Here is a 23,617-nt window from a genome sequence, read left to right as displayed (position 1 = left end):
AGTGACCTACTTTTTGACCCCAGATAAAACATAATCAAACTTAACCTAGATTTCATCAAGGCAATCATTCTGACCAAACTGCATGAACATCAATTGAAAAATACAGCCTCTATCATATACACAAGGTTTTCCTTTGATTTGACCTAGTGACCTACTTTTTGATCCAAGATAACCCATATTCGAACTTGAACTAGACTTCATCAAGACAATCATTCTGACTTTATTTCATGAAGATCAATTGAAAAATATAGCCTCTATCGCATACCCAACGTTTTTATTTGATTTGACCTAATGACCTACTTTTTGACCCGAGATGACCGATTTTCAAACTCGGCCTAGATTTCATCAAGGTAATCATTCTGACCAATATTCATGAAGATCAATTGAAAAATACAGCCTCTATCGCATACACAAGATTTTTCTTTGATTTGACCTAGTGACCTAGTTTTTTATCCCAGATGACCCATTTTCGAACTCGGCCTAGATTTCATCAAGGGTATCATTCTGACCAATATTCATGGAGACTAATTGAAAAATACAGCCTCTATCGCATACACAAGGTTTTTCTTTGATTTGACCTAGTGACCTAGTTTTTGATCCGAGATGACCCATTTTCGAACTCGGCCTAGATTTCATGAAGCTTATCATTCTGACCAATATTCATGAAGATTTATTAAAAAATACAGCCTCTATCGGATACACAAGTTTTTTCTTTGATTTGACTTAGTGACCTAGATTTTGATCCGAGATGACCCATTTTCGAACTCGGCCTAGATTTCATCAAGGTAATCATTCTGACCAAATTTCATGAAGATCAGTTGAAAAATACAGCTTCTATCGCATACACAAGCTAAATGTTGACAGACGACAGATAGACAGACGACAGACGCCGGATGCCGGGCATTGAGTGATCAGAAAAACTCAAACAATATTCTTTTATGCCACATGTGCCATATGAAAGAAAATTCATTAAACAGTCCTGGCCAAATTTGCCATATTAAAGAAAACTTGTTAACTTAAAACTATTACTATTTCCTTTTCTTTCTCCTCAGAAATCTGCCTAGATAACTGTCTGGCAATTTCATCTTCTTTTGGACCATCTGAAATGTTAATACAACACCTACTAAATTTTAATAATTTTCTTCCTTTGCAATGGGTGAAAATATATAAGTAAAATTGTTTGCTACCTTCTCCCTCATTGTTCAGAGAAAGATTAAGAGTTACCCAACTCAATAAAATACTAGCAGGACTGTAGAATACAAGGCAGTCTGAAAGACAGCTAAATCCCCCGCCACTGTTATGGATAGTGAAAGGGTAAACCTTTGACCTTTAGCTGTGACCTTAACCTTGAACTGATATGGCTGACTGATGAATTCTGCACAACGTCTTGATGAGGTGATCATTTGACCCAAGTTTCATGAAATTCCTTCAAGGGGTTTAGGAGATACAGAGCTCAAACATTTGACCTTGAGTTGTGACCTTGACCTTGAGTTGACATGGTTGACTCATGAGCTCTTGATGAGATGATCATTTGACCCAAGTTTGATGAAAATCCTTCAAGGGGTTTAGGAGATACAGAGTGGACACAAAATGGAAGGCTCAAACCTTTGACCCTAAGCTGTGACCTTGACCTTGAGCCAGCATGGCTGACTCGTAAGTTCTGCACATCAATTTGATATGGTGATCATTTGACCCAAGTTTTATAAAATTCCTTGAAGTAGGTTTAGGGGATATAGAGCGGACACAAAATGGAAGGCTCAAACCTTTGACCTTGACCTTGAGCCGGCATGGCTGACTCATGGATTCTGCACATCGTCTTTATGAGGTGATTATTTGACCCTAGTTTTATAAAATTCCTTCAAGGGGTTTAGGAGATACAGAGCGGATCCGACACAAAATGGAAGGCTCAAACCTTTGACCTTGAGTTGTGGCCTTGACCTTGAGCCGGCATGGCTGACTCATGGGTTCTGCACATCGCCTTGATGAGTTGATCATCTGACCCAAGTTTGATGAAAATCCTTCAAGGGGTTTATCAGATATACAGCAGACACAAAATGGAAGGCTCAAGCCTTTGACCTTGAGTTGTGACCTTGACCTTGAGCCAGCATGGCTGATTCATGGGTTCTGCATATCGTCTTGATGAGGTGATTATTTGACCGAAGTTTTATAAAATTCCTTCAAGGGGTTTAGGAGATATAGAGCGGACACAAAATGGAAGGCTCAAACCTTTGACCTTCGAGTTGTGACCTTGACCTTGAGCCGGCATGGCTGACTCATGGGTTCTACACATCATCTTGATGAGGTGATCATTTGACCCAAGTTTGATGAAAATCCTTCAAGGGGTTTAGGAGATATAGAGCGGACACAAAATGGAAGGCTAAAGCCTTTGACCTTGAGTTGTTACCTTGACCTTGAGCCGGCATGGCTAATTCATGGGTTCTGCACATCATCTTGATGAGGTGATCATTTGACCCAAGTTTTATAAAATTCCTTTAAGGGGTTAAGGAGATGTAGAGTGGACACAAAATGGAAGGCTCAAACCTTTAACCTTGAGTTGTGACCTTGACTTTGAGCCGGCATGGCTGACTCATGGGTTCTACACATCGTCTTGATGAGGTGATCATTTGACCCAAGTTTGATGAAAATCCTTCAAGGGGTTTAGGAGATATAGAGCGGACACAAAATGGAAGGCTCAAACCTTTGACCTTAAGTTGTGACCTTGACCTTGAGCCGGCATGGCTGACTCATAGGTTCTGCACATCGTCTTGATGAGGTGATCATCTGACCCATGTTTTATAAAATTCCTTCAAGGGGTTTAGGAGATATAGAGCGGACACAAAATGGAAGGCTCAAACCTTTGACCTTGAGTTGTGACCTTGACCTTGAGCCAGCATGGCTGACTCATAGGTTCTGCACATCGTCTTGATGAGGTGATGATTTGACCCTAGTTTTATAAAATTCCTTCAAGGGGTTTAGGAGATATAGAGCGGACACAAAATGGAAGGCTCAAACCTTTGACCTTTAGTTGTGACCTTGACCTTGAGCCGGCATGGCTGACTCATAGGTTCTGCACATCGTCTTGATGAGGTGATCATTTGACCCAAGTTTTATAAAATTCCTTCAAGGGGTTTAGGAGATATAGAGCGGTCACAAAATGGAAGGCTCAAACATTTGACCTTGAGTTGTGATCTTGACCTTGAGATGGCATGGCTGACTCATGGGTTCTGCACATTGCCTTGATGAGGTGATCATCTGACCCAAGTTTCATGAAAATCCTTCAAAGGATTTAGGAGATATGGAGCGGACACGAAAGTGTTACGGACAGACGGACGGAGACCATTCCTATAACCACTTGTGGCAGAGGATTAATAAGTCTGATATATGTATGTGTTATAAAAATAAATTCTAGAATCACTTCTGTTACAATAATATCAATCATGTCTGTTACTTAAATGTTAAAATTTCAGAACACAGCTTCTTGATATTCATCCAAAAATATTATATCCGGATATGATTACACTTTTCTAAATACCGCCAAAATCTCCAGTTTCAGCAATATGTTTACAAATTATGTTGATACGGAGACAGTTTAGTAGCATTTGGCAGTATCTGACATTAAAGTTTACGATGACATTACCTCTTCTTAAAATCATTTCATGAAAAATGACAGCAGATGATCTACTTTCAATTTAAAAAACTACAAGAAAATACAATTTAATGTTTCACCGATTTGTTTATTTCTCGAAAATTAAAGGAATAAAATCATTTAATCAGTAGCGATCAAAACAAACCAGTAAGAGCTTCTTCTCCCGATAATTTATCCGCTAACTGATTGCAGATAACACTAGAAATGTGTCCATGGGACACAGATGCCCCCACTACATGACATTAAAATGACAATTTTTTCCCAGGTCAGGGGCCAAAAACTCTAGGTCAAATACTTTTGGAGCTACGCACGACACAACATTAAAATGACCCATTTTTAACTAAGTCAGTGGCTATAACTCCTACATGACTGAATGAATCCGGACGCGAAACCCCAGGTGCACAACTGCATATGCTGACCAACATTCCTGTAAACTTTGATGATTCTAGGTCAAATACTTTTGGAGCTATGCACGACACAACATTAAAATGACCAATTTTTTACTAAGTCAGGGGCCATAACTCTTACATGACTGGATGAATCCAGACGCGAAACCCCAGGTGCACAACTGCACATGCTGACCAACATTCCTGTAAACTTTGGTGACTCTAGGTCAAATACTTTTGGAGCTATGCGCGACACAACATTAAAATGACCAATTTTTTACTAAGTCAGGTGCCATTACTCCTACATGACTGGATGAATCCGGACCCGAAACCCCAGGTGCACAACTACACATGCTGACCAACATTCCTGTAAAGTTTTGTGACTCTAGGTCATATACTTTTGGAGCTAGGCGCGACACAACATTAAAATGACCAATTTTTACAAAGTCAGGGGCCATAACTTCTACATGACTGAATGAATCCGGACGCGAAACCCGAGGTGCACAACTACACATGCTGACCAACATTCCTGTAAAGTTTTGTGACTCTAGGTCATATACTTTTGGAGCTAGGCGCGACACAACATTAAAATGACCAATTTTTACAAAGTCAGGGGCCAAAACTTCTACATGACTGAATGAATCCGGACGCGAAACCCCAGGTGCACAACTACACATGCTGACCAACATTCCTGTAAAGTTTTGTGACTCTACGTCAAATACTTTCAGAGCTACGCACGACACAACATTTTCGGAAGGACGGACGGACAGACAGACGGAAGGACGGACGGACAAGAGCAAATCTATATGCCCCCCCCCCCCAAAGTGGGGGCATAATAAAACGCAGAATGTGTATCAGTGTCGATTTTTTGCTACCTGAAACGAAGGCAAATTATCCGAACCAGTTACATTGTATATGTAGACATTTCCATTTTCCCAACTCGCGATTTTGCATCATTTGATCTGGCCGATCTCCTTAGTATTTTTTGGTAAATGGTACTCTGTATTTTCAAACGCAAATTCATAGAAACTACAGATAATCCGTAGATATGAACAGGTCTGATAAAGTGACCCTAAAATCAATAGGGGTCATCTACTCTGCGTGTCCAATCACCCTATTAAGTTGCAACATTCTGGTTCAAGTGGTTCTCAAGTTACTGACCGTACATGGTTTTCCATGTTCAGGCCCTTTGACCTTGACCTTTAATAGAGTGATCTCAAAATTAATAGGGGTCATCTACTCTGCGTATCCAATCACCCTATTAAGTTGCAACATTCTGATTCAAGTGGTTCTCAAGTTACTGACCGGAAATGGTTTCCATGTTCAGGCCCTTTGACCTTGACCTTTAATAGAGTGACCTCAAAATCAATAGGGGTCATCTACTCTGCATGTCCAATCGCCCTATGAAGTTTCAACATTCTGGATCAAGAGGTTCTGAAGTTATTGATCGGAAATGGTTTTTCATATTCAGGCCCCTGTGACCTCGACCTTTGATGGAATGATCCCAAAAACAATAGGGGTCGTCTACTCCATAAGCCCTGCAACCCTATGAAGTTTGAAGGTTCTAGGTCAAATGGTTCTCCAGTTATTGATCAGAAATGAAGCGTGACAGACGGACAGAAGGACAGGGTAAAAACATAGTGGGGAGAGACATAATAATCCTTGATAACATGTTGGAATTGAAATAATATATCTCAAACAGTAATTTGCATGTGAATACAATCATTGTTTGCCATATAGATGCGTATTATTATATCACTGAGGCTGCCCCCTCGTGATATAATGCCTTCGCATCTAAACTCCAAACAATTCAATGATAAATTGTTTGGGATATATTATTTCTTAAATAATTCAAGAATATTTTTAAAAGATCACTGTAAAACAAATGAGTACATACCTTTATGTTCTGACAAAATGAAGGAATCCAGGAACCTTTTTAGCTCCTCCTAAATACAAAGATATTGTTCGAGGTTTAGTTAATTACAACTAACTGAAATGAAAAACTACAATAACAGACATAAGATTAACATAAAACTCAGCTCTACGGTAACAGCAGACAGAAGTCCTAGGGCCCTATGTATATCACACACAACAGAGTTTCACAACTTAACAAGAGTGCAAGAATGTCACAATATACGCCCGTCACAGCAAATTTCTTTACTCTAGCACCTGTATTTGCAAATGGAATTTTAATTTTGTGGTTGTTTAGTAATAACTAAGTGTTTTGTTTTTCTAAGTCCACAAAAAAACTCCTTACCAGGTAGAGATACCTTAAAATACACCTAAAATTGGAAAGTAACATCTATGTTGTACCACAGAAAAGTGGTCTAAACTGAAAAAACAGACCTCCCCAACTGTAAATTTCTAGTTCAGTTAAAGCATGGCAAATAACACTTTTAAGGGTAGCCATATTGGGATCATTCCTTATCCGTCTGTTATCATTTTTGCCTGAAATGAATCTCTACCACAAAAACATAAGCTAGCCTGATCTGTTAAGAAATTATTCCAAAGAGATTCGAGCATTGTCGAAGCATCTGTATGCCCAGCTCTGTTTGGTCTCACTGGTCAAGTGGTTTATTACTTCCCCTCACCTCTATGGGTTGGAGTTCCACTAGGGGCACAAAGGTGTTCATGTGTCGAAGCCATCTAACTTAGTTTCAGAAGAAATGTTATTCCACACATGTGCCTGTTTTGTCTTAAATATTCCTCAACCTGTGCCGTTAAATAGGCACGCCTTCAGATTAATGTAGAAAAATCAAAATTAAAAATAAGACACCCATCCCTTAGTAATTATAATTACAAAATAAAAAAAAAGTGATTCAGTGAGTTTTATTTGCAAAATCATTCATGTAGTCTCTTCTTTTTTTTTGGATTTAACGTCGCACCGACACATGATAGGTCATATGGCGACTTTCCAGCTTTAATGGTGGAGGAAGACCCCAGGTGCCCATCCGTGCATTATTTCATCACGAGCGGGCACCTGGGTAGAACCACCGACCTTCCGTAAGCCAGCTAGATGGCTTCCTCACATGAAGAATTCAACGCCCCGAGTGAGGCTCGAACCCACATCGATGAGGGGCAAGTGATTTGAAGTCAGCGACCTTAACCACTCGGCCACGGAGGCCCCTCATGTAGTCTCTAAAACATATAGAAAAGCTTATACTGTGTTACCCACACCGTAAATGTTTGATTTCTGTGTTATTTCTAAAGAAATGTTAACTTCATGTATAATCATAACCGCCTCCTCAAGGGTCCAAGCTGGAAAAAAAGGCCCGCTAGCTCCATGTAAAATCTACCCGCCTCTGAAAAAAAAAATATTGAGAAAAAAAAAAAAATAAAAATTTCGCTCGCTCGCTCCTATTTTTTTTTTTTTTTTTTTTTTTTTTTTGAAAATTTTCCGAAGAACTATTAATCAATTTGGTATGGCCTTATATGGCGCCAAACAGGACTACAAATTTTGGTTTCACATCTCATTTACTTCGAAATAAAAACCTGAGGTATGGAATCAAAATTTGCATACCTGTTGGAATCACAGGGTTACAGAAAAACCAAGTGTCAAGACCCTATTAGTCGCCTCTTACAGTCATGCAAGGGTAAGGCAGTGGTTCCAATTCTTTTCATACATAAGTCGTCCCAAAACCACATGGGGCAAAGGAGGCGGCGATGCGAAAAGTAGTGCAAATGCAAAATGAAAGGAGGGGGCAATAGGGGATGTAAGGAGGAGGCAACAGACAATACATGCTAGACAGAAAACCAGTTAAAAATAAGAGCCACCGCCTTGGAATGTTCAGTAGATATTGAGTTACTTCTCTTTTATGTTACTTGAAATAGCTTAACCGATACCACTTATTTGTGGTACAACATGGATGGTACCTCCAAATATAAGGTGCCTTTTGACATACCTATTCCTGGTAAGGATTTTTAGTGGACTTAGGTATTTTTTTATGGAATTTCCACTTTGGTTGTTTTTTTCTGTCGACTTAAAATTTGTTTTTTAATTTCTTCCCTTTGTTCTTCCTGTTCTATTGGCTCAAACAGTCAAGTTCTTTAATCCTATTCTGATATAACCTTTCTGACGTATATTGCCCGGCTTGGCGGAGCTCTTGTTTATAAACTACATCTCTATTATAAGTATTTTTGTACTGAACTCTTCTAACAGTTTTTACGATCTGTATTAACATTTACAGAAAGCTTTCCATGCCATATAAAAACGGTAATTCTGTTGTAACAATTTCTTGGGGATATAAGATTTCTGTCATTAAAATCATCTATCTTTGAGTAAGCTCTTGCAAAACGAATAAGTTGTGAAATATAGACTCCGTATTATCAAAATTAAAATCGTTCCTTTTATCTTATTTTTTCATTTATACACCCACCAAACATGTTTGGGGAGGGAGTATATAGGAGTCAGATTTGTTGCATCGCGTCCCGAACTCTATTATCTCAGTTATAACTAAATGGATTTGACTCAACTTAAGATAGATGTTCCACCTTATCACCCACATCATGTGACACAAGGTGCATAACTCTGACACCAAGTTTTCATGAATTATGTCCCCTTTTACTTAGAATTTAAGGTTAATTTTGTTGTATTTTCACTTTATCTGAGTTATTACTAAATGGATTTGATTTAAATCTAAAATAGTTGTTCCACCTCATCACCCACATCATGTGACATAAGGTGCTTAACTCTGACATCAATTTTTAGCTCACCTGAGCAATGCTCAGGTGAGTTTTTCTGATCGCTCGATGTCCGGCGTCTGTCGTCCGTCGTCTGTCGTCTGTCAACATTTAGCTTGTGTATGCGATAGAGGCTGTATTTTTCAATTAATCTTCATGAATATTGGTCAGAATGATAACCTTGATGAAATCTAGGCTGAGTTCGAAAATGGGTCATCTCGGGTCAAAAACTAGGTCACTAGGTCAAATCAAAGAAAAACCTTGTGTATGCGATAGAGGCTGTATTTTTCATTTAATCTTCATGAATATTGGTCAGAATGATAATTTTGATGAAATCTAGGCCGAGTTCGAAAATGGGTCATCTCGGGTCAAAAACTAGGTCACTAGGTCAAATCAAAGAAAAACCTTGTGTATGCGATAGAGGCGGTATTTTTCAATTAATCTTCATGAATATTGGTCAGAATGATAACCTTGATAAAATCTAAGCCGAGTTTGAAAATGGGTCATCTCGGGTCAAAAACTAGGTCACTAGGTCAAATCAAAGAAACACCTTGTGTATGCGATAGAGGCTGTATTTTTCAATTCTTCTTCATGAATATTGGTCAGAATGATAACCTTGTTGAAATCTAGGCCGAGTTCGAAAACGGGTCATCTCGGGTCAAAAACTAGGTCACTAGGTCAAATCAAAGAAAAACCTTGTGTATGCGATAGAGGCGGTATTTTTCAATTGATCTTCATGAATTTTTGTCAGAAAGATTACCTTGATGAAATCTAGGCCGAGTTCGAAAATGGGTCATCTGGGTTTAAAAACTAGGTCACTAGGTCATATCACGTAAAAACCTTGTGTATGCGATAGAGGCTGTATTTTTCAATTGATCTTCATGAATTTTGGTCAGAATGATAACCTTGATGAAATTTAGACCAAGTTTGAAAATGGGTCATCTGGGGTCAAAAACTAGGTCACTAGGTCAAATCAAAGAAAAACCTTGTGTTTCCAATAGAGGCGGTATTTTTCAACTGATCTTCATGAAATTTAGCCAGAATGATTATCTTGATAAAATCTAGGCCGAGTTCGAAAATTGGTCATCTGGGTTCAAAAACTAGGTCACTAGGTCATATCACGTAAAAACCTTGTGTATGCGATAGAGGCTGTATTTTTCAATTGATCTTCATGAATTTTGGTCAGAATGATACCCTTGATAAAATTTAGACCAAGTATGAAAATGGGTCATCTGGGGTCAAAAACTAGGTCACTAGGTCAAATTGAAGAAAAACATTGTGTATGCAATAGAGGATGTATTTTTCAATTGATCTTCATGAAATTTGGTCAGTGTGATTGCGTTGATGAAATCTAGGTCGATTTTGAATATGGGTTATCTGAGGTCAAAAACTAGGTCACTAGGTTAAATTAAAGAAAAATCTTGTGTATGCGATAGAGACTGTTTTTTTCAATTGATTTTTATGAAATTCGGTCAGGTTGATTGCCTTAATGAAATCTAGGTCGAATTTGAATATGGGTCATCTGAGGTCAAAAACTAGGTCACTTAGTCAAATGAAAGAAAAAACTTCTGTATGTGATAGAGGCTGTATTTTTCAGTTGATCTTTATGAATTTTGGTCAAAATGATTGCCTTGATAAAATCTAGGTCGAGTTTGAACATGGGTCATCTAGGGTCAAAAACTAGGTCATATCTAAGAAAATGCTTGTTTTATCGCAAGAGACCAATTTTTTGGTTCAATCTTAAGGAAAATTGGTCAGAATATTTGTTTCCATGAAATCACTAGGTCAAACATGTTTTACACTGTTACGGAGTGTTTCTTAGGTGAGCGACCTAGGGCCATCTTGGCCCTCTTGTTTATGAATTATATCCCCTTTTTACTTTAAATTTAAGGTTGATTTTTATGTATTTTCACTATATCTCAGTTATTACAAAATGGATTTGATTCAAACTTAAAATAGATGTTCCACCTCATCACCCACATCATGTGACACAAGGTGCATAACTCTGACACCAATTCTTTTTATGAATTATGGCCCTTTTTACTTAGAATTTAAGGTTAATTTTGATGTATATTCACTGTATCTCAGTTACTACTGAATGGATTTTATTTAAACTTAAAAAAGATGTTCAACCTCATCACCCACATCATGTGACACAAGGTGCATAACTTTGACACCAATTTGTCTTGAATTATGTCCCCTTTTACTTAGAATTTAAGGTTAATTTTGATGTATTTTCACTATATCTTATTCTGATTGGCTTAGAGCCAAAGGGAAGTAACCTTTTTTTAACTTTTGTACGGAGTTTCTTCACCTTAAATATCAGGAATTAGTCTAATTTTAGAAATCCTATTTTTAGATTTCAATATTTTAGGTAGTTTTCTAACTTTTTTATTATCAGTCCTATGTAAAAAGAATGCTCTCACTTCATTGCAAGCCAGATAATTAACGTTTTCTCTTGCACATGTTTTCTCAATTAAAGCTACTAGTATGTCTATTGTAAGATTATTTGGTAAAATTGGTATAAAGAGTAGAAAAGTCCTAAGAACTTATATTCGAACATTTGAAGTTTTTTGTTTTTAGCTCACCTGTAACGTAGTAACAGGATGAGCTTTTGTGATCGCCCTTCTGCCGTCGTCCGTCCGTCCGTCTGTCCACATTTTCCTTGTGAACACGATAGAGACTACATTTTGTATTTGATTTTAATCAGACTTGCACTCAACATGTATGGGCAAAATATCTCAGTTCCTTTCGAAACCTGGCCAGATCCCATCATTGGTTCCAGAGATATGGCCCCTTAAAGGGCCAAAATTTGCCTTTATGGCTTGTGAACATGATAGAGACCACATTTTGCAATCAACCTTAATCAAACGTTCATAAAGCTTGTACTGGCATAATATCTTGGTTCCTTTCGAAAACTGACCAAAGACCATTATGAGTCCCAGAGTTATGGCCCCTTAAAAGATCAAAATTTGCCATTTTGGCTTGTGAACATGATAGAGACTACATTTTGCAATCAACTTTAATAAAACTTGCACACAACTTGTATCAGAATAATATCTTGGTTCCTTTCTTGGTTTCCCATCATGGGTTCAAGAGTTATGGTCCTTTGAAGGGCCAAAATTTCCTATTATCTGCTTGTGAACATGATAGGGAAAACATTTTGCAATCAACTTTAATAACACTTGTACACAACTTTTATTTGCATAATATCTCGGTTCCTTTCGAAAACATCATGGGTTCCAAAGTTGTGGCCCCTTAAGGTGGAATGCGCCTAATTTGAAGTTCTTGGGTTCTGTGTCGAAATTTTGTTTAATATAAAATTCAGCATATTCCTCATATAATGCGTATTTTAATTTTTAGCTCGACTATTCGAAGAATAAGTAGAGCTATCCTACTCACCACGGCGTCGGCGTCACACCTTGGTTAAGTTTTTCGTACCAGTCCAAATTTTGACAAAGTCTTTTGAGATAAAGCTTTGAAACTTTCAACACTTGTTTACCATCACCATGACCAGTTATAGGCAAGAGCACATAACTCCATCAAGGATTTTGGCTGAATTATGGCCCCTTTTGACTTAGAAATCATGGTTAAATTTTTCGTACCAGTTCATATTTTGACAAAGTCTATTGAGATAAAGCTTTGAAACTTTCAACACTTGTTTACCATCGCCATGCCCAGGTATAGGCAAAAGAACATAACTCCATCAAGGCTTTTGGCTGAATTAAGGCCCTTTTTGACTTATAAATCATGGTTAAGTTTTTCGTACCAGTTCATATTTTGATAAAGTCTTTTGAGATAAAGCTTTGAAACTTTCAACACCTGTTTACCATCACCATGTCCAGTTATAGGCAAGAGTACATAACTCCATCAATTATGGAATTATGGCCCCTTCTGACTTAGAAATCTGGGTTAAGTTTTTCGTACCAGTTAATATTTTGTGTAAAGTGTTTGACATATGGCTTTGAAACTTTTACCACTTGTTCAGTATAATAGTCTCTATCTGTAGGAAAGAGTACATAACTCTGTCATCTATTTCGGCTGAATTATGGACCTTTTTGGTCTTAGAAATTTGTTCTGTTTTAATACAAGTCCATGTTTTGTCAAAACTATTTGACATATTGCTTTTAAACTTTAACACTTGTTTATCATCATGATTTCAATCTGTTGACAAGAGTACATAACTCTGGCAACTATTTTGGCTGAATTATGGCCCTTTTTGGACTTTGAAATTGGTTCACACATTGCTATTTAGTACAAGACTTATCGAAATCCACAAATACAAGAACATTGTTTGTCTAATCTTGTTTTGTCTTTTGTGTGAATATCTGTGGTAATATTTTGATCCCATTCTTCAATCAATTCTTCGAATAGTCGAGCGCGCTGTCATCCGACAGCTCTTGTTTGATATTCCTGTAACTTTTTTCTCTACAAACCTTCAAACACGACCATTGACGTCAATTTTTGATGAACCATTATTTCACGTCCGTCAGACTGTTTTCTTAAATCGTTCTGTTCAGTCAACAAGTATCGATTTGTTTGTTTCTCATCATATTTTCATTTAAAAATGTCTTTGAAATTGTGTAAAATTTGTGGAGATCATTTTAACATTGAAGCCGATATTTACGTTAAAGTGACGTCAGAGCGACAAATATGACGTTTAGTTTTGAATGAAAAGTTTGCGTTTATCTTGTCTTGTGTAAAACCCAAACGCTAGACTTCGACAAAAAACTAACATGATCATGAAAACTTTATTTTCTGTCGATTGAAGGAAAAACATTATGTGGTCACCGAATTCTTTTTCGCGTAAAATTACGTTACGCTACCCCTACCCCTAACTAACAACATAGCTTAGTTTGGCTGTTTTTCTGATATATCTCTTTTCAAATCTTAGTATTTTACATTCTTATTCATCAGTTGTTCACTACAGGCGTGAAACGAATCATGGAACGTGAGAAAGAGAGCTTTCCTTTCGAAAGAGGTCCTTATAACTGTAAAATTGGCGACTTCATTGAGAAATGGTTTGAATGGAAAATGTATATAACATATACGCCAATACGACAACTTTGCTTAAAATACTGATCATGTTATTTTTGAAAGTCGCTTTAAATATACTTTCTATATGATAAAGCTTATTTTTTTCTATTTTTTTCTTATTCAAAGTACCAATAAACACGTTTTCCGTTGTAAAACACCGCTAACATGAAGAATATTTGAATATGCAATTGTGTATATTGCTCGGAGTTTTCACGCTTGAAACACAAACAGAAAGCATCATTATTGTACAATATCATTGGTCAATATTATACAACCGATTCAAATATTCTAAAGGTTTTGATTTCAGGCGTATGACCCTTGACTCAACCGCCCCTCCAAGGGAGTAAAGGTTGTTTGTATCTTGTTTCTCTTAATATTATCCCTAACCCTCCCTAAGTACGCACACATGCATGCACGCACATCCCAAGGTCTTACATTTTTACAACTTGGTTTCTTACTTCTCCACCCTAGTAACGTCTGACCATAAGATAAGTTGCCATGGGCTTGCCCGGTTAATTACCCGTTCCACGCATACGTTCGCATAATGGCTGAATTTGGTTTTACGGGTCAGAGTTAATTTTTGAAATTTTATACCACAGACGCTATTTGAAATAAGTCGTAACTTCTACAAGTTCAGTATTCATGATATAAGAGAGGTTTCTTTGGGTTACAGCGAGTGTCAGTCTTTTTTTTTTTTATTTTTTTAAAAAAAATTTTTTTTTTTTCCTCCTTTTTTTCTTTTTTTTTTCGCTTTTTTATTTTTCTTTTTGTTCTTTCTTTTTTTTTCCTTTTGTTTTTCATTATGTATATATCATCTTTTAAACTAATGCTGTTGTTTTATCTTGTTGTTTTCATTATGTATGTATCATCTTTAAAACTAATGCTGTTTTATGTTGTTTTTTGATCGCGTATTTCTGTATTTTTCATTTAGTAACTATAATATTTAAAACTAGTGCTGTTGCTTTATCTTGTTGTTTTATCTTGTTGTTTTCATTATGTATGTATCATCTTTAAAACTAATGCAGTTTTCTGTTGTTTTCCAGATCGCGTGTTGTTTTCTTAAATCGCGGTTTTCAGTATTTTTCATTTGATACATATGTATCCGTATGTTCATCGTACTTACGACTTGTTTCCAAGGCTAAAGCAGTTTCTTCAAATTTGGCAATGTGAAACAATGATTGTGTTGAGTTTGAATTTCAAAGTACTTAATATATATCAACATTATATATTGCAAGTTTTATTTCTCAAAAAAAGGAGAAAAAAATCCAGAAGAAACTGAAAGGGATTTGCGCCCCTTGCCTCTTGAGCTTTTTTATTATCGGTCAAGAAACATTTTTTTTCAGCTCGTCCATTTTTAAAACCAATGCTATTGTTTTCTGTTGTTTTTCAGATCGCGTGTTGTTTTCTGTTGTTTATTTAGATCGCAGTTTTCTGTATTTTTCATTAGATAAGTATCATGTTTAAGACTAATGTTGTTGCTTTATCTTGTTGTTTTATCTTGTTGTTTTCATTATGTATGTATCATCTTTAAAACTAATGCTGTTGTTTTATCTTGTTGTTTTCATTATGTATGTATCATCTTTAAAACTACTGCTGTTTTATGTTGTTTTTTGATCGCGTATTTCTGTATTTTTCATTTGGTAACTATAATACTTAAAACTAATGCTGTTGCTTTATCTTGTTGTTTTATCTTGTTGTTTTCATTATGTATGTATCATCTTTAAAACTAATGCAGTTTTCTGTTGTTTTCCAGATCGCGTGTTGTTTTCTGTTGTTTATTTAGATCGCAGTTTTCTGTATTTTTCATTAGATAAGTATCATGTTTAAAACTAATGTTGTTGCTTTATCTTGTTGTTTTCATTATGTATATATCATCTTTTAAACTAATGCTGTTGTTTTATCTTGTTGTTTTCATTATGTATGTATCATCTTTAAAACTACTGCTGTTTTATGTTGTTTTTTGATCGCGTATTTCTGTATTTTTCATTTGGTAACTATAATACTTAAAACTAATGCTGTTGCTTTATCTTGTTGTTTTATCTTGTTGTTTTCATTATGTATGTATCATCTTTAAAACTAATGCAGTTTTCTGTTGTTTTCCAGATCGCGTGTTGTTTTCTTAAATCGCGGTTTTCAGTATTTTTCATTTGATACATATGTATCCGTATGTTCATCGTACTACGATTGTTTCCAAGGCTAAGCTGTTTCTTTTTGCAGTAAAATGATTTTTTTTTTCTCTATTTTCAATTATATTAGTTTATTTTAAAAAAAAAAAAAAATCCAGAAAACTAAGGTTCCCCCTTGTTTGGTTTTAATTAAAACATTTTTTAAATTATTTAAAAAATGTTTGTTTTTCTTTAATCTTGTTTCTGTTGTTTTTAGTGATTTCTTTTTAAAAAATTTTAAACTAATTGTCTTATTTTTGTTTTAATCTTGTTTTTTCATTATGTAGTATCATCTTTAAAAAAGCTTTTTTCCTGGCTTATTAAAACATTTTAAAAAACTGCTGTTTATGTTGTTTTTGACGCGTATTTCTGTATTTTTATTGTAACTAAAAACTTGAACTATGCTGGTTTTCTTTTTTTTTCTTTTGTTTTCTTTTTAAAAATATGCATTTGTTTTAATGCTGTTTGTTTATTTAATCGGTTTTTTTTTTTTGCTTGACCTTTTAGAACGTTGTTTAAAAAAATTTTCTAAATTTTTAAAGTTTTAATTAACAAATATGTTTTATTATTTTTGATCCGTATTTTTATTTTTAAAATTGGAAAAAATTAAAACTAATGCTGTTGCTTTATCTTGTTTTTTATCTTGTTCTTTTTCTTTTATGTATCATTTTAAAACTAATGCAGTTTTCTGTTGTTTTCAGATCGCGTGTTGTTTCCTTAAATCGGGTTTTTCAGTATTTTCATTGAACATTGTATCCGTATGTTCATCGTACTTACGACTGTTTCCAAGGCTAAAGCAGTTTCTTAAAATTTGGCAATGTGAAACTGATTGTGTTGAGTTTGATTCAAGTACTTATATATATCACATTAATATGCAAGTTTTTCTCAAAACAGGAGAAAAAAATCAGAGAACTGAAAGGGATTTGCGCCCTTGCTCTTACTTTTTTTTCGTCAAGAAACATTTTTTTCAGCTCGTCCATTTTTAAAACCAATGCTATTGTTTTCTGTTGTTTTTCAGATCGCGTGTTGTTTTCTGTTGTTTATTTAGATCGCAGTTTTCTGTATTTTTCATTAGATAAGTATCATGTTTAAGACTAATGTTGTTGCTTTATCTTGTTGTTTTATCTTGTTGTTTTCATTATGTATGTATCATCTTTAAAACTAATGCTGTTGTTTTATCTTGTTGTTTTCATTATGTATGTATCATCTTTAAAACTAATGCTGTTTTATGTTGTTTTTTGATCGCGTATTTCTGTATTTTTCATTTAGTAACTATAATATTCTTGTTGTTTTTCTTGTTGTTTTCATTATGTATGTATCATCTTAAAACTAATGCAGTTTTCTGTGTTTTCCAATCTTGTTGTTTTCTGTTGTTTTTTAGATAGTTTTCTTTTCATTAAAATCAGAAAACTTGTTGTTCTTCATTTTGTTTTCATTTTATATATCATTTTAAAACTAAGGGTGTTTTCTGTTTTTCTTTGTTTTTCAGTCTTTTTTTAACTATGCGTTTTTAATCTGTTGTTTTGTCATTAGAGTATCATTTTAAAACTAATTTGTTTGTTGTTTGTTTTGATGCGTTTTCAGTATTTTCCATTATGTATATATCAAACTTAAACTAATGCTGTTTTTTTTTTTTATCTAATGATGTTTTCATTATGTATGTAAATCATCTTTAAAACAATGCATTGTTTCTGTTGTTTTTTCAACGCTGTTGTTTTCTGTTGTTTATTTAGATCGCAGTTTTTCTGTATTTTTTCATTAGATAATTATCATGTTTAAACTAATGTGTGTTGATTTGTTTTTTATCTTTTGTTTTCATTATGTATGACACTTTAAAACTAATGCTTGTTTTTCTTGTTGTTTTCATTATGTATGTATCATCTTTAAAACTACTGCTGTTTTGTTGTTTTTGATCGCGTTTTCTGTATTTTTCATTGTAACAAATACTTAAACTAATGCTGTTGCTTTATTTTTTTTCTTGTTGTTTTCATTATGTATGTATCACTTCAACTAAGCAGTTTTCTTGTTTTCCAGATCGGTGTTGTTTCTGTTGTTTATTAGATCGCAGTTTTCTGTATTTTTTCATTAGATAAGTATCATGTTAAAACTAATGTTGTTGCTTTTCTTGTTGTTTTCTTATGTAATATCATCTTTAAAACTAAAGCTGTTGTTTTAATCTTGTTGTTTTCATTATGTATGTATCATCTTTAAAACTACTGCCGTTTTATGTTGTTTTTTTGCGCGTATTTCTGTTTTTTTCATTTGGTACTATAATCTTAGAACTAATGCTGTTGCTTTATCTTTTGTTTACTTTTTTTTTCAATTATGTAGTATCATCTTTAAACTATGCAGTTTTTTTGTTTCCAATCGCTGTTGTTTTTCCTTAATCCGTGTTCTTTTTTCATTGATCTATGTTCTATTTTTCTTTGTACTTGTTTAAGCTAAGCGTTTCTTAATTTGCTTAAACATGTTGTGTTGAGTCTTGAATTGATTTTCTTATTTTCATTAGATGCAAGTTTTATTTTCTAAAAGGAGAAAACGAACTAAAGGATTTGCTTGCTCTTGAAGTTTGTTTATCGTCATGAATTTTTATTTGTCGTTTTTCTAAAAATGAGTATTTCAGTGCTTTATCAGATCGCGTTTGTCTGTTGTTTTTTAGTCCATTTCTGTTTTTTCATTAATGTAAGTATCGATGTTTAAAAGACTAATGTTTTGCTTAACTTGTGTTTATTTTGTTTTCATTAATATCACTTTAAAATAATCTGTTGTTTTTCGTTGTATCATTATTATGAATATCTTTAACTACTGCTGTATTATGTTTTTTTTTGATCGCGTATTTCTGTATTTTTCATTTGTAACTATTATACTAAAACTAATGCCTGTTGCTTTATTCTGTTGTTTTCATTATGTAATGTACACCTTTAAAACTAATGCAGTTTTCTGTTGTTTTCCCAGATCGCGTGATGTTTTCTGTAGTTAATTTAGATCGCATTTCTGTATTTTTATCATTAGATAATTAATCAAGTTTAAAACAATGATGTTGCTTTATCATGTTGTTTTCATTATTATATAACACTTTAAAACTAAGCTGTTTGTTTTATCTTGTTGTTTTTCATTAGATCAGGTATGTACATCTATAAAACTACTGCTGTTTTTATGTTGTTTTTTGATCCGCTGAATGCTGTATTTTTCATTTAGTAACTATAAAATTTAAAACTAATGCTGTTGCTTTATCTTGTTGTTTTATCTTGTTTGTTTCATTAGTAAGGTATCATTTTTAAAACTAATGCAGTTTTCTGTTGATTTTCTGATCGCGTGTTGTTTTCTGTTGTATTTTGATCAAGAATTTTCTGTATATTTCAATAAGAACTGTCATAATTAAAACTAATGCTGTTGTTTTAATCTTGTTTTTTTTCCCATATTTTTCATTATGTAAGCATCATCTTAAAACTAGATGGATTTTTCTTTGTTTTCAGGAGAAAAAATCTTGAAGAAACTGAAAGGGATTTGGCTGCCCCTTCCTCTTGAGCGTTTTTATTGTTATTGGTCAAGAAACATATTTTCAGGTTCTTCATTTTTAAAAACAATGCTATTTGTTTTCCTGTTGTTTTTCAGATCGTGTGATATTTCTGTTGGTTTAATTAGATCGCGGTTTTCTGATTTTTCATAGATAGTCAATCATCTTAAAACTAATGTTTGTTATTTATCTTGTTTTTTCCCAAAATTATTGCATTATGAATGTATCATCTTTAAAACTAATGCAGTTTTTCTGTTGTTTTTCAGATTCACGGTGTTGTTTTCTCTTGTTTTTTTTAGATTTGTGAATTGCACACCTTGCCTCGAGCGTTTTATTATCGGTCAAAAACATTTTTTTTTCAGCTCGTACCATTTTAAAACCAAATGCTATTGTTTTTCTGTTGTTTTTTCAGATCTGCGTGTTGTTTTCTGTTTTTTATTTAGATCGCGTTTTTTTTTTTTTATTCAGAAAGTATTTCTTTAAAATAATGTGTGTTTTATCTTGTTTTTTCCGTATTTTTTTTATTTTTGTATTATCTTTAAAACAAATCAGTTTTCTTTTGTTTTTCGTGCTTGATGTTTTTTTTTCGCGTATTTCTGTTTTTTTCATTTAGTAACTATCTATTTAAAACTAATTCTGTGTTTTTTTTTGATGTTTTTCCAATTTTCATTTGTTTATTTTTTAAAACTAATGCTTTTTCTGTTGTTTTTAATCGCGTGTTGTTTTCTGTGGTTTTCAATCTGTATTCTGTTTTTTTCATTAAGTAAACTTTTTTAGCTCTCTGTTTTTTTTAAAAAAAAATGATGGTTATTGTCATCATTTGGGGGCGGGTCGGCGTCGGCGTTGCCTGGTTAAGATTTATTTTTTGGTCAGCTTTTATCCAAAAACTATCAAAGCTATTGTTTTTGAAATTGGAATCTTGTTCCCCTCAAAAGCGGGGACCTGATGAAAAAAAACAAAAATCCATCTTGTTTTTGCAAGTTTTATGGGCCCTTTTGTATTTAAAAAATATCGATTTTTTGGTTTAAAATTTTTATTTTAGGTCAACTTTTCCCCTAATTTAAAAAGCTATTGCTTTGAACTTGGAATTTTTTAAAAATTTAAGCGACCTGTCAAAAGAACAAAACTCCTCTTGCTTTTTGCAAGAATTAAGCCCTTTTGGACTTAGAAAATCAGTTTTTTGGTTAAGTTTTATTTTTTGGCAGTTTTACCCTAAAAATCAAAGTATTGTTAAACTTGAAATTGTTCCCCACAAAAGGACCTGACAGCAAGAAAAAACCCCACCCTGTTTTTTTGCAAGATTTAGGGCCCCCTTTTGGATTAGAAAAATTAGATTTTTTGGTTAAGTTTTAGTTTGGTACTTTTTTTTTAAAACTACAAAGCTTTTGCTTAAAAATTTGCAACCTTTTTCACTAAAAGCTGACCCTGTACCAAGCAACATAACCCTCCTGTTTTTTGCAAAAATTTATTCCCCCTTTGGTTTTGAAAATCTTTTTTTGGTTGGTTTTATTTTAAAAATATACTTTTTCTAATATCAAAGCTTTTGCTTTAAAACTTGCAAAGCTTTTCCCCCTTTAAAGGGGGACCTTTTCATCAAAAACATAACTTGCCTGCTTTTTGCAAAAAGGGATGGCCTTTTTAGACTTAGAAAATCTGGGTGGCAATGTTTATTATACAAAAAAATCAGATGGGTCGCCCCCGAAAGGGCGGTGTCTTGTTAAATCTATTGTGTTGTTTTTCTTTTGTTTTTCCCTATTTTTTCTTATGTATGATCTTTTTTAAATAAAATGATTTTTTCTGTTGTTTTTCAAATTGTGTGTTTTTTTTTTCTTTTTTTTTAGTCGTGGTCTTGTTTTTTCCATTCAGTAAGTATCATGAAAACAAAAATTTTAGGTTTTACTGATTATCTCTTACCAGGAAAACCAACACCCAGAATCGACATCACCCTGATCGTTTGAAATAAGTTACAGAGCGTTTGGGAAACTTACACGAACAGGCTTTTGGCCCTCTGGTGGACATGAAAATTTTTTGGGAAAATTCCCTATACCCCTTAAACAAAAAAGGGGTGGGGTTTTCAGACCCCGTGTGGAACAGTGTTTCGAGTTGCTTTGAACAGGGGTTTTGGCTTTACTTTTCCACTAATAGGCCCCATTACGTTTTTTGCTGACCTTTTAAAATTTAGGTTGCTTTTCCCCTTTGGGGGAGCAATTTTTTCTTTTTTTGCAGAAAAAGGGCCTTTTAACCCTGTTTGCCAGTTGATAACTGCTTTCAGCAAAAATTTTTCTCAGTCCTGCTTTTAAGAAGAAAGCCCCCACCCAAAATTTGGGGAGATGTCATACTGATGTTAGCTTTTCAATAAGCTCATGAAAATTTTGAGCTTTTTCTTGAATAGGATTACATTATTTACAGAGTTTTTTCAAAAGTTTAAACAATGGGAACCTCATCCACATCATTTACTTCATTTGCGAAGAAGGTTGGGTGTTTTTTGTGTATGTGCTTGCAAGGGGTTTTTGTTTCTTTTGTCTGGGGAGCTGCAAGTGTAATAGTTTAATAAGTTATTACAGGGTGACGGTTGCATTTCAAAAAGCATGAAGTGTTAAACATTTTTTAATATTTTTGTAATAGTGTATGTTTTGCCAAAACGGATTGCAAGACGAACGGTTTTCTTTGACAGTTGAATAGTTTCATCGGATATAAAAAGGCTATTTGGTGTCTTATTTGGTCATCTGCTTTGATTGAGGTGGTTTGCTGTAGGTTTTTAGTTGTGTTTCCTCATGAAAAAAATTTTCTTCTAAATCAATTTAAATGTTTTATAGATCCCCGCTCCTTTTTATTTTCCTTTTTTAAAAAAAATTTTTTTTCGGTTTTATGGAGTTTTCTTAAAGTTATTGTTGAAATTTTCAGCTGAAGGTCCTTATCTCTGAATGAAAGCCCCATTCTCTGGCCTGGATGAATTTTTAAAAATATCCAAAAAAAATGCTTTCACTGAAATTTCAAAAAATGATTTTAAATTTTTCATAATGTTTTTAAAACAGATTTAAAAAAATTTTTAAATGTGAAAAAAGCCTTTTTAAATTCTCTCTTATTTCCAAAATTTTAAATTTTTTGTAATTCCTATTCCAAGCCTGTTTCAGCCAAAAATAAAAAGATAAGGGAAAATCGTCTCCAAATAATTCGTGCAGCTTTATATACAGATTTTGTCTCATCAGAAAAGGTTTTAAAATGCTGTCCCCGGGAAATCATTAAAAAAACTGTACCCAAAAGAGTTTTAAATTGTTTCAGTTTCTCTGGTAGAAATCAAAAGGCGCTGGAAAACCCTTTTTTAAATTCATCAAAACCAAAACTGTTATAAGTTATAACCAAAAACTGTTTGATTTGTTTTAAATCAATGCATATAATTTCTGTGTGCAAAACTGTTCAAACATCTGCCTCTGAAACTTAGTCTTTTTAAACCCCAAAAATGAAATCAAAATAATCAAAAAATTTTTCTTCATCATCTGTTTTAAATGGTTGTACAGAAACACAGGTTATTTTCTTTGATCTATAGTTTTTAACAAGAAATCAAAAAAGTTGATTCAAAAATCACGATTTTTTTTAGTTAAAGGTCAAGGTCCAAGGGCCTGGTTTGTAAAAATATTTCTGGAAGTAACTTGGAACACTTGCCTAAAAAACAATGGGTCTTACTCTTCGAGGAATTTTCTCCAGTCTTTTATTTACAAAATGATTTTATTAACTTTGTTTTTTCTCGTTTTTAAAAACTGCTTTTTTTCCGTGTATTTGCTTTAGAATTACTTTTTCCCCAAAATTCCCAAGTGCGAGTTTGTTTCCGTTTTTCAGATTTAATGTTTTTTGGAATGGGAAAGACTTTGTTTTTTAACAGATGTTGGGTGTGGGGGAAATGTATTTTACATTGACTTTATCTTCATTCAAAATTTTTTTTACTAACTTTCGTGCGGACAACTTTTTTTTTTTGCAAAAAAGCCTTTCTTAAATTTCCCAACCTCCCTTTCCCTGTTGGTTTATTGCTTTGGATTTTCCACTTCATTACAGATGATTGAAGGTATTTTGTTTTGTTTTGCTGTGATTTTTTTTTTTTTTTAAAATACAAAATTATTTCTTTCCTCTTTTCTTCCAGCAAAGAATTGTTCTAAAACTGTGAGGGGCCTTGGGGGGGTTTGGTTTAGGT

At 33.9% G+C, this 23,617-nt stretch overlaps 1 protein-coding gene across 1 annotated transcript in view; it reads right to left on the bottom strand.

The window, feature by feature from the left end:
• LOC128546429 (uncharacterized) overlaps positions 1 to 23,617 on the bottom strand; it is a 60,272-nt gene that overhangs the window by 23,082 nt on the left and 13,573 nt on the right. Inside the window, exons 4-5 of the mRNA XM_053516943.1 lie at positions 5,930 to 5,978; positions 1,030 to 1,100 (exon numbers count right to left, since the gene is read on the bottom strand). Coding sequence (XP_053372918.1) covers positions 1,030 to 1,100; positions 5,930 to 5,978 — 120 coding nt within the window. The remainder of the gene's footprint in view (positions 1 to 1,029; positions 1,101 to 5,929; positions 5,979 to 23,617) is intronic.

The sequence above is a fragment of the Mercenaria mercenaria genome, chromosome 10 (assembly GCF_021730395.1).
Source record: "Mercenaria mercenaria strain notata chromosome 10, MADL_Memer_1, whole genome shotgun sequence".
Classification (NCBI taxonomy): domain Eukaryota; kingdom Metazoa; phylum Mollusca; class Bivalvia; order Venerida; family Veneridae; genus Mercenaria; species Mercenaria mercenaria.
The sequence above is the reverse complement of the archived record's forward strand: the minus strand, read 5'-3'. Positions and strand labels throughout refer to the sequence as shown.